The sequence below is a fragment of the Oncorhynchus nerka genome, linkage group LG4, assembly GCF_034236695.1.
Source record: "Oncorhynchus nerka isolate Pitt River linkage group LG4, Oner_Uvic_2.0, whole genome shotgun sequence".
In the NCBI taxonomy this organism is placed as follows: domain Eukaryota; kingdom Metazoa; phylum Chordata; class Actinopteri; order Salmoniformes; family Salmonidae; genus Oncorhynchus; species Oncorhynchus nerka.
The window spans coordinates 47,672,377-47,684,381 of NC_088399.1; the positions used below are offsets into that span (position 1 = coordinate 47,672,377).

The following is a 12,005-nucleotide window of genomic DNA, read 5'->3' on the forward strand; positions in this document are numbered from 1 at the left end:
AATAAACCCAGTAAATGTAATAGCACTGGCAAGAGTAATAACTTCTAGATTTGTTATGTAATAAACCCAGTAAATGTAATAACACTGGCAAGAGTAATAACTTCTAGATTTGTTATGTAATAAACCCAGTAAATGTAATAACACTGGCAAGAGTAATAACTTCTAGATTTGTTATGTAATAAACCCAGTAAATGTAATAACACTGGCAAGAGTAATAACTTCTAGATTTGTTATGTAATAAACCCAGTAAATGTAATAACACTGGCAAGAGTAATAACTTCTAGATTTGTTATGTAATAAACCCAGTAAATGTAATAACACTGGCAAGAGTAATAACTTCTAGATGTTATGTAATAAACCCAGTAAATGTAATAACACTGGCAAGAGTAATAACTTCTAGATTTGTTATGTAATAAACCCAGTAAATGTAATAACACTGGCAAGAGTAATAACTCCTAGATTTGTTATGTAATAAACCCAGTAAATGTAGTAACTTGACGGTAAAGGTAATATCTTTCTCTGCTAAATGTCGCTAAATGTAAATGTAAATGTAATATGGTTGAAGTCATTACATTTGGTCAGAAAAACGCGTATTGCGTTTACCGTTCAACATTAGATTGCGTTTAACCGGCAGACTATTACAGTCAGCGGGTTCATGAGATAAAACGTGAATAATTAGAAAAGCTATGACATTTACCATTGTTTACAAGCCTCTTCCTCCTACTAGTCTAACGTTACACCAACATCCTGGTACTTACCGCTGGTAGCAGAAACCCCTAACTTAAACCGTCTCATGTCTCAACAAGCCGGAAATGAATGAGTAACTTATTTTTATGGCAATGACAAACCCCTACCCACAAGCATATCGGCTTTTGTTGATCTAATGCAAACGCACACAAGGGAGGGCCAGAACCGTACGGTACGCGACAGGGAGAAAACAGAGCGAGGCGATAAGCCACACGTGATGACAACACCCTAACACTTCCTCTGTGTCTCTGTCGTGTCATTCCGTGACTCAGATATGCTGACTGCCGTGTGTGTGCGTGCGTGCCCGCGCGTGTGTATATGTTCTAACAGTGCGAGCGTGGGTGTATTCGTTAGTGATAACTCAGTTTATACAGTAGTGTTCAGTGGAACAATAACTGCCTGTCAGCCAGATGCCATTATAATGTAACAGAAAGCAGGCGTGGAAACACTATGGCTTTTGAGTATGACTAAGAATAACCGGTTCAACTGTGTGTGTGTGACATCAGAACGTCCAATGACACACCCAAAGATAACGCCTTCCTAAACCATCATCATGCCCACCCCCACAAATACACAGGTGGGAGGGGTACAATCTGTCACCATTAAAGTGGGTCACATGGTTTCTCAATTGTACTAACCCCTAAACCATATCACCAGCTCAGCACTTCCCCTCCTTTCTGCTTTACTCAGTTTCGCTTCGGGCTGCTCTGGTTCTTTGATTCATGCATTCAGTTGACAATATGCATTCAAGCTAAGGGTGTGTGTGCGCGCTCCTAATCTCCAATTTATCCGTCATGAGAGCGAGAGCGAGAGCGAGAGAGAGAGAGAGAGAGAGAGATCCCAGGCGGAAGTGATGCGTTAAAGCAGGAAGCAGGATATGACTGCTAATAGGTAACTGGGGGTTCAGGGGGTCAGTGAGCATGCACACACTGGTGTGTTTGACGAGGTAAAGTCGGCCATCAGGTCTCTCCATAGGCTCAGTAGAAGTGTTCTATAAATAAAGAGCAGGAACAGACGGAGTCATACACAGCCAACACCAGGTCCAAACACAGGGTACCACCCGAGGCACCTACCTGGTACCTACCATCCTCTATGGCCATCCCCTGTCCTTCCCCCAGGATGCTGGCTAAACACACCGGTCATACGGCTCACATCCTGACGTGTGTGACGCACAAAGTGTCCCACACACACACAGAGAAGGGGCACAGTGGGGTAGAGATCTGGCACCTAAACATGCCAGCACTGTTTCTATTCCGAGAGAGGAGAGGAGAGCTAGGGATGTGTGCGAAACGAGAGGATGGAAAACCCAGGGTGACATTCTAAAATAGGTGTTGGGCAGATAGAGGTGAGAGGAGAGGGGGGACGGAAAGAGGGAGTAGTTGTTTGAGGGTGGTATTTACTCATTCCGCTCCCTCCTCGTCACACACCCTCTCTCTCCCTCCCTGCAATAGTGATAAGGCCATCAGTCTTCATTAGGAAGAGCAGCAGCGGTAACATGCCTGTGATGGATCACTCTGCTAAGCTCCCATTAACAGGTAAGTATTGCTCATAAGGACCTTCTGATTAACAATCAGAGAGAGAGAGAGAGAGAGAGAGAGAGAGAGAGAGAGAGAGAGAGTGCAACACATCTCATTAAAAAGGTAAGCATTGCTCATAGAAGCTCTCATTTGCATAGGTATAAGAGGTATTCTGCATCCCAAACTGTGGGGTAAGGGACTCAGTCCGGCTTTAAACTAACTCCTGAACGTCGTAATAGTAGCATGTACAAGGTGCAATTTGGAAACGAGGTAGTGCATCATCAGTTCCTCTTGTCATGTTAGTCAGTACATACAGTGGCAAGAAAAAGTGAAACCTTTGGAGTTACCTGGATTTCTGCATAAATTGGTCATCAAATTTGATCTGATCTTCATCTAAGTCACAACAATAGACAAACACAGTGTGCTTAAACTAATAACACACTCATTATTGTATTTTTCTTGTCTATATTGAATACATAATTTAAATATTGTCAGTCCAAAAGCTAATTGGAGTCAGGAGTCAGCTAACCTGGAGACCAATCAATGAGAGGAGACTGGAGATGTTGGTTAGAGCTGCCTTGCCCTATAAAAACACTCACAAAATTTGAGCTTGCTATTCATAATTATGATGTGAACCGTGCCTCGAACAAAAGAGATCTCAGAAGACCTAAAATTAAGAATTGTTGGCTTGCATATAAAGCTGGAAAGGGTTACAAAAGTATCTCTAAAACACTTGATGTTCATCAGTCCACGATAAAACAAATTGTCTATAAATTGAGAAAGTTCAGCACTGTTGCTACTCTCCCTATGAGTAGCTGTCCTGCAAAGATGACTGCAAGAGCACCGTGCAGAACGCTCAATGAGGTTAAGAAGAATCCTAGTGTGTCAGCTAAAGACTTACAGAAATCTCTGGAACATGCTAACATCTCTGTTGACGAGTCTACGATACGCAAAACACTAAACAAGAATGGTGTTCATGGGAGGACACCACAGAAGAAGCCACTGCTGTCCAAAAGAAACATTGTAGCACGTCTGAAGTTTACAAAAGTGTACCTGGATGTTCCACAGCGCTACTGGCAAAATATTCTGTGGATAGCTGAAACTACAGTTGAGTTGTTTGGAAGAACCACACCACACTATGTGTGGAGAAAAAAAATGGCACAGCACACCAACATCAAAACCTCATACCAACTGTAAAGTATGGTGGAGGGAGCATCATGGTTTGGGGCTGCTTTGCTGCCTCAGGGCCTGGACAGCTTGCTATCATCGACAGAAAAATTAATTCCTAAGTTTATCAAGACATTTTGGAGGGGAATGTTAGGCCAATCTGTCCACCAATTGAAGCTCAACAGAAGTTGGGTGATGCAACAGGACAACAATCCAAAACAAAGAAGCAAATGAACAACAGAATGGCAACAAAATACGCCTTCTGGAGTGGCCCAGTCAGAGTCCTGACCTCAACCCGATTGAGATGCTGTGGGATGACCTCAAGAGAACAGTTCACACCAGACATCCCAAGAATATTGCTGAACTGAAACAGTTTTGTACAGAGGAATGGTCCAAAATTCCTTATTGTGCAGGTCTGATCCGCAACGTTTGGTTGAGGTTATTGCTTCCAAAGGAGGGTCAACCAGTTATTAAATTCAAGGGTTCACATACTTGTTCCACCCTGCATTGTGAATGTTTACACAGTGTGTTCAATAAAGACATGAAAACATATAATTGTTTGGGTGTTATTAGTTTAAACATACTGTGTTTTGTTGTGACCTAAATGAAGATCAGATACAATTTTATGAAATCCAGGTATTTCCAAAGGGTTCACATACATTTTCTTACCACTGTACCTTAGAGAGCTATTTTTACCTTGTCAGAAATGTCCAGATCAACTAGCCCAAGTCAGCTAATATTTTTATTTTATTTCGGTTTTTTAGCCCATCGATATTGTTGTAGTTTTTTTGTCACTCAAATATCGCATGAATACACAGACGTGGCAAAATGTATAGAATGTAACATTCTCTCCACCAACAAGGGGGGTGTGAAGAGTTTGTGTCATGAACAGTGCTTGTGCCCATAAAAATACATGTGGGATGTTCCCCAATGCTGGAAGGGAGGACCCTGTTCCGGAATAGTGTCATGCATGATGTGCTTGGAATGTTGCAGGCAGGCAGGTAGCTGTTGGCCCAGATAGGGGTTCTAGTTCCATAGTCCCAGAGTTCCATGCTGCCAGAGTTGGTTGGGTGTTGCGTTTGTTGTTCTTTGGAGACCATTCCATGGGGCCCAGTATTCCCATGATGCTTTAGGAGCGGCAGGCTTTGACTTGCTCAGCGCTCTGTGGGAACAAATAATCCTCTACAGACACACATTCCCTTTAAGGGAGGCCAATGGGTGACAGTGTGTTTACTAGTTGTCAGTAGCAGCACCCGTGTGTGTGTGTGTGTGTGTGTGTGTGTGTGTGTGTGTGTGTGTGTGTGTGTGTGTGTGTGTGTGTGTGTGTGTGATAATGGGGTAATAGATGGGGTCTGTACATCTGATAAGAAGTGAGAGATAAAATCTAGACTGGGGTACGTCTGCTTTCCCCTCTCCCATCCTCCCCTCTGATGAAGGTTAACGATGGACAGAGTTATGGTGGAGGGATACAGGTCAGGATGAGAGGGATGGAGAGATAGAGAGGAAAACAAACCTTCAGGTCTATGAGATTGATCAAACAGTAGCCTAACAAAAGAGAAAAAACCCTACCACACACACACAGCTAAAACACACATACACACACCTGCTGACTGCAGAGACAAACATTCACCTACCATTATGCAGTGTGTGTGTGTGTGTGTGTGTGTGTTTGCTTTCGCTCTCATCTGTACTTTTCCTCCTGAATCCAGGACGCAGGGGGTAAATTGTGTTGTTTGGGAATTTCAGCCACATTCCACACAGAGTCTGACACAGAGATGGAAAATACCTAGGCAGAACTCCAAAACTCAGAACGAAAACAACAGGAAAACTAGACAGGATTTACACACGGGACACAATACCAGAGGAAACTTTTCACCTCCACCTCTATTCAACAGAATAAGATGGCGCTGACGGATGGCGCCTCCCCTCCAGCTCCTACAAAACATTGCGGGTTTCTACTTTTTCTAGTGTTGATCTACATGTTCTTACTCAGTTTGTTTTTGTGCATTACTTCATGCACCCAGGTAGAACTATTGGAATATGCATCAATGGGTGCTACGGTCTACCCGACCTTCCCAGAGACGGCGGAACAATGGTCTAGCTGCTTTGGTGGGGTTCAGGGATGCCTGGTGGTCCTACCGGAGAAGGAAACAAAGACGGCGACGTGGGGGGGGGGGGGGTGGGGGGGGTGGTCTTAGTGAGGTTGAAACACCGGGCGACCCGTCCTCCATTACCGAGCACGCTACTCGCAAATGTTCAATCGTCGGTGAATAAACTTAACGTACTTCCAGAGGGACATAGAAATCTGCAACACATTCTGTTTTTCTGAAATGTGGCTTTCCTCCGACATCCAAACGGATTACATACAACCCGCGGGTTTAACCGTTCATCCAGCTAATAGGAAGAGGGTTCTCTCTGGCCAGAATAATGGCGGAGGGCTCTGCTTTATGACCAATAACAAGTGGGGCGACGGTGGAAACGTACAGGAACCTGCAAGCTTCTGCTCTCCCGACTTGGAATACTTGGTCATCAAATGTCGCCCTTTTTGCCTTCCGAGAGAGTTCTCAGGGATTATCTCCATGGCTGTGTACATCCCGCCCTAAGATCTTCATTGGACCCTGAACAAACTGTCGCGGGTGACTTTAACAAAAGTCATTTGAGAACCTTGCCGCAGAATTACCATCAACGCATTAACTGTCCAACTCGTAGAGATTCTACGCTGTACAACTGCCACACGCCTTTTCGACACGGTTATAAGGCCATCTCCTGTCCTCCTTTCAGCAAATCTGACCACGACTCAATTTTGCTCCTCCCAGACTATAAACAAAAGACTCAAAGGGGGGAAGTTCCGGTGGTCAGGTCTGTACAACGCTGGTCTGACCAATTAGAATCCATGCACTGTTTTGATCACGTGGGCTAGAATATGTTCCAGGTCGCCTCTGGGGATAACATCAATGAATACAACAACCCAGTTACCAGATTCATTTAAAAAATGCATAGATGACGTGATGGCGACAGTGTCTTTCAAAACATACCCGAATCAAAAACCGTGGATTGATGGCAAACTTGTCAGGGAACTGAAGGAGAGAGATGCTGCTTATAAACACAGCAAGCTGACCGGGGACAATTGTATGGTTAAACAGTACAAATACGACCTGCGCAGATCGATCGAGATGGCGAGACACAAGTACAGGGACAAAGGGGACGGGCAATTCAGAGGGATGGATACGAGGCGTATGTGGCCGGGGCTTCTAACGATCACAGATTACAAAAAGAAAGCCAGTCCCGCCGGACACCAACGCCACCCTACCGAACAAGCTAAACACCGTTTTAATCGCGCTTCAAGCAAAAAGACTGAGCTGCCGAGGAAAGCCCCTGAAGACAACCAGGGCTACGCGCTTACGTTCTCCACGAAGGACGTACGCGTGTCATTCAAAGGTGTTAAGCCTCGCAAGGCAGCTGGCCTAGACGGCATCCCTAGCCGCGCCCTCTGAGCATGTGCAGGCCGGGTAGCTGTTGTGTTTTTGGACATTTTCAATCTCTCTCTGGCTCAGGCCGTTATCCTGACCTGCTTCAAGACGTCCACTATCATCCCAGTGCCCAAGAAAGGGAAAGTAACTGAAACTGAATGACCACTGACCCGCAGCACTCACTTCTGTCATCATGAAGTGCTTTGAGAGGCCAGTCTAAGACCACATCACTTCCTCCCTCCTCAACACACTCCACCCTCTCCAATCCGCTCTCCTGTACTTCCTGTATACCCTTGACTGTGTGGTCTCTTCCAACTCCATCATCAAGTTTGCTGACGACACGACAGTCGTAGGCCTGATTACCAACTACGACGAGACGGCCGACAGGGAGGAGGTAGGCACTCTGACGGTGTGGTGCCAGGTAAACAACCTCCCCTTCAACATCAGCAAAACAAAAGGAGCTGATTGTGGAGTTCAGGAGGTACCAAGCTAGTAACCCTCCTCCTCAACGGGTCAGCCATGGAGACACGTCTCTGAGGAGCTGAAATGGTCAAACCACATGCCCACACCCCAATGGACATTTACATGTATCATTGTCAGTTGTAAACATGTATATATTATTATTATTATTTGTATTTTTTGATTAATTCACACCTAAACTGTTGGAGCTCAGATTTCACTGTACACTGCAACTGCAGCTCTGTGCATGTGACTAAATAAAAATCTATCCTGGCAGCCTCTCTTCCTCCCCCTCTCCTTTCTATACCTCTTTTCCCACTCGCTTTTACTGTAATCCCTCCCTCCCATTGGCCTCTCTCTTTCAGCCTCCCACTTGAACTAGCACTACTGCAGAACCACTACAATACTACAATACTAGCACATACAGTATTTTCTTTGCCACAATCTTATGAAATATGTACCTATCTAAGAAAAGACTAAATAGGTCCACATCTCCACCTCTGCCTGTTGGTAAATGTATTTCAGATTAACTTGGAGGTCTCGAAAATGCTTCATATTTATGTAGGTTGTCCAGATCTATACTTTTCTGCTATAATGTGAGTGATGCCCCTTTCTGTGTGGTGCAGTTATGCCTCGGTTCACTGCCTATTCCTACTGCAGCTTCAATACAAATTGATCATATGAGGCACAAACAAAAGGGTCTCAATTTGCTCTCTCTCTCTCTGTGTCTGTGTCTGTGTGTGTGTGTGTGTGTGTGTGTGTGTGTGTGTGTGTGTGTGTGTGTGTGTGTGTGTGTGTGTGTGTGTGTGTGTTCGTTCGGAGGGTGCACTCCAGAACATTGATTGGGAAGATAATTATAGCCAGCATTAAATCTGTGCATATACTGTATCTGGTAGGGCCGCGGGGTTCACGTGCACTGCAGTGTGTGAATGTAGGTGTGTGCGTGAGAGAGAGGGGAAATGTGTGTATATCACTACTACCATTCTGGTCTTCTGAAACCCTATCCAAACAATAGCCTCATTAAACAAGTCTGTCTAGACGATCTGCATTATCCTATCTACATTCTATTCAGTGTACACTATTCTCTAGTCTCCATTCTGTTATGTACATTCTATTCAGTGTACACTATTCTCTAGTCTCCATTCTGTTATGTACATTCTATTGAGTTGTACACTATTCTCTAGTCTCCATTCTGTTATGTACATTCTATTCAGTGTACACTATTCTCTAGTCTCCATTCTGTTATGTACATTCTATTGAGTGTACACTATTCTCTAGTCTCCATTCTGTTATGTACATTCTATTCAGTGTACACTATTCTCTATTCTCCATTCTGTTATGTACATTCTATTCAGTGTACACTATTCTCTAGTCTCCATTCTGTTATGTACATTCTATTCAGTGTACACTATTCTCTAGTCTCCATTCTGTTATGTACATTCTATTGAGTGTACACTATTCTCTAGTCTCCATTCTGTTATGTACATTCTATTGAGTGTACACTATTCTCTAGTCTCCATTCTGTTATGTACATTCTATTGAGTGTACACTATTCTCTAGTCTCCATTCTGTTATGTACATTCTATTCAGTGTACACTATTCTCTAGTCTCCATTCTGTTATGTACATTCTATTGAGTGTACACTATTCTCTAGTCTCCATTCTGTTATGTACATTCTATTGAGTGTACACTATTCTCTATTCTCCATTCTGTTATGTACATTCTATTGAGTGTACACTATTCTCTAGTCTCCATTCTGTTATGTACATTCTATTGAGTGTACACTATTCTCTAGTCTCCATTCTGTTATGTACATTCTATTCAGTGTACACTATTCTCTAGTCTCCATTCTGTTATGTACATTCTATTGAGTGTACACTATTCTCTAGTCTCCATTCTGTTATGTACATTCTATTCAGTGTACACTATTCTCTATTCTCCATTCTGTTATGTACATTCTATTCAGTGTACACTATTCTCTAGTCTCCATTCTGTTATGTACATTCTATTCAGTGTACACTATTCTCTAGTCTCCATTCTGTTATGTACATTCTATTGAGTGTACACTATTCTCTAGTCTCCATTCTGTTATGTACATTCTATTGAGTGTACACTATTCTCTAGTCTCCATTCTGTTATGTACATTCTATTGATTGTACACTATTCTCTAGTCTCCATTCTGTTATGTACATTCTATTGAGTGTACACTATTCTCTAGTCTCCATTCTGTTATGTACATTCTATTCAGTGTATACTATTATCTAGTCTCCATTCTGTTATGTACATTCTATTGAGTGTACACTATTCTCTAGTCTCCATTCTGTTCTGTACATTCTATTCAGTGTACACTATTCTCTAGTCTCCATTCTGTTCTGTACATTCTATTCAGTGTACACTATTCTCTAGTCTCCATTCTGTTATGTACATTCTATTCAGTGTACACTATTCTCTAGTCTCCATTCTGTTATGTACATTCTATTCAGTGTACACTATTCTCTAGTCTCCATTCTGTTATGTACATTCTATTCAGTGTATTCTATTGTGTGTTCAACGCCATCATTTCAAAATCAAACTCCCCCCTCTACCACAGTGGAATTCACCAACAGGCTGGGCCACATCTCTCACATAACAATCAGACACACACTACTAAAGCCTAGCCAGCCTCCCCCACTCATACCGTACATATCCCCATAAGGCATTGTCTGGTGTGTGAGCCATAACCGGCTGTATAGAACTCTGCCATATGTACAGGTGTGTGTTATATAGATTCCATATGACACGCCACACTTCAAAGCACTTGGGTTGGGGGTCAGGGAGTGTGTGTGTGTGTGTGTGTGTGTGCAGACCTCTTAACTGAGGTACTTAGCTGCTAATGAGTGTGAACAGGAGCAGCCATAATGATAGGAAGGGAAAGGTCAACACTGGTCTGACTGAGACACGATGGAGGATATGAACGTGTCATTATTTAACAATGTGACATTGTTCTACCATTATAGCATTATTACTCTGAACACTGGTCTGGTAGCTGGAGATCATATCAAGCCTGTTCTGCCATCCTGGACTTCCTTTACTACTAAACCTTGTCTGGATCAAAACGTTAGCCTTCTGGCACACTGAACATTGGCCTTCTGGCTAACACCACAATGAACATAGGGTTCTGTGTGCCAGTAGCAAAATGGCATTCTAAATAAACGCATGGGATAAATAAAGGCTGATCTGTGCACAGAAAAAAAGGCATCCTTTAGGTCAGGCTACGAGTCTTAGGTCCAGAAGGAGTCGTCAGAGGTCCTTTCAAGAGGAACAAGGAAGGTAGCTGTAGGAGCTCCAATCTAAACGAGTGCGAGTGTACCGCGCTGTAGTCTGGTTTTAGCTAGATGTAGCAGGGGGACATCGATGCCCTGTGTGAGAGTCTGTGGTCTGAAGACGCGAGGTGAGATTTCACTGTGGGGTGACACTCCGCCATCCTCCACGCCAGGACCCGACCACAGCTCCCAGCTCGAACCACTGACCAACAGGATGCACTGAAGCCTCACATGTCAGGATGAAAAGGAACAATGAGGAAGGCTGGGTCTATCTATATCTGCACCAGTGTGCCTTCCTCTTTCCCATGTCTATGTAACATCAGAGGACCACCAGCTAGAACAGCTCCGGCTTTGATACGGAGTTCCCCCTAAGTATGCCCTTCATACCTTGCCTGTCCTCTCCTCCCCTCAACCCCATCAGCCCAGTGCCCCTACAGCCTCTACCTCAACAGGCCCATGCCAGATTTAAGTGCCAAGTATTAAATTCTGCACTTCTGTGTACGAAATGTCAGAAATGTCCACGCATGCCTATCCAGGGCCTTCTGGAGGGATAGCGCACTGGGTTAGTCGGGGTAGAGTCAGGGTAGAGATGGGGTAGAGTCAGGGTAGAGCCGGCACACACACAAACACACACTCCTTTTAAATGAAGCCACGTCTTCCTCACAGTGAAGCGCTGTAATATAATATTGAATGAGTGATGATAACCTCAGTAATCTCAGTGATGTTCTCATGACGTTAGCCTGGGGTGAACAGAACAGAAAGTAGCTGTAGGCCTGAATAAGTGAGATGTACAGAATAGAAGCTCTAAATAAAGAAGTATCTAACAGAAACACACAAGACAGAGTGGTTTTATTATGAGTCGCCAAACGCACTATTCTTAGCTTGGTGAAGCAGGGAGGAACAGTAGGAGCGGCACAGCTGACTCATTTATCTCACACACACACACACACACACACACCCTCTGCGTCCTCTCCAACTGTACGGACCTGAAAAGAGTTGCCGGGTCAAAGCGGCACGGCGGAGGCCCATCATGCCTTTCACCGGCTCATCTCTCTCAGATCAGCACAGAAGAAGGGCGGGAGACAGAAATAAAGTCACTTCAGAGGACAGAGAAACAGCCAGGCAGTTAGGTTCAAACCTGTAGACCTTGGCCCTGATATGTGGATTCTGGCATTTCTGGGCTTAAAATGGCAGTGTGCTATGCTGCCATGCATGACTAGCGGTGCGTAGGGCCTGCATGGTTATAAAGAGCTCAGCCCACTGACAGAGAAAAGTGTAAATGCTGCTGGGGTTTACACAACAACTAAAGAAAACAGGCCCGGCTCCCTGCCTGATGATAGGCT

The 12,005-nt window shown here is 44.0% G+C and overlaps 1 protein-coding gene across 2 annotated transcripts in view; it reads right to left on the reverse strand.

Moving 5' to 3' along the window:
- The window catches only part of LOC115128756 (zinc finger SWIM domain-containing protein 6), an 85,491-nt gene that overhangs the window by 69,421 nt on the left and 4,065 nt on the right, over positions 1–12,005 (reverse strand). The window contains exon 1 of one of the 2 annotated variants that reach the window (XM_065017604.1): positions 759–810. The exons of the other annotated variant lie outside the window; for it this stretch is intronic. Within the exon in view, the coding sequence (XP_064873676.1) occupies positions 759–795 (37 nt within the window). The 5' untranslated portion in view covers positions 796–810. Of the gene's footprint in view, positions 1–758; positions 811–12,005 lie in introns of those variants that run through there. 2 annotated transcript variants of the gene reach the window in all.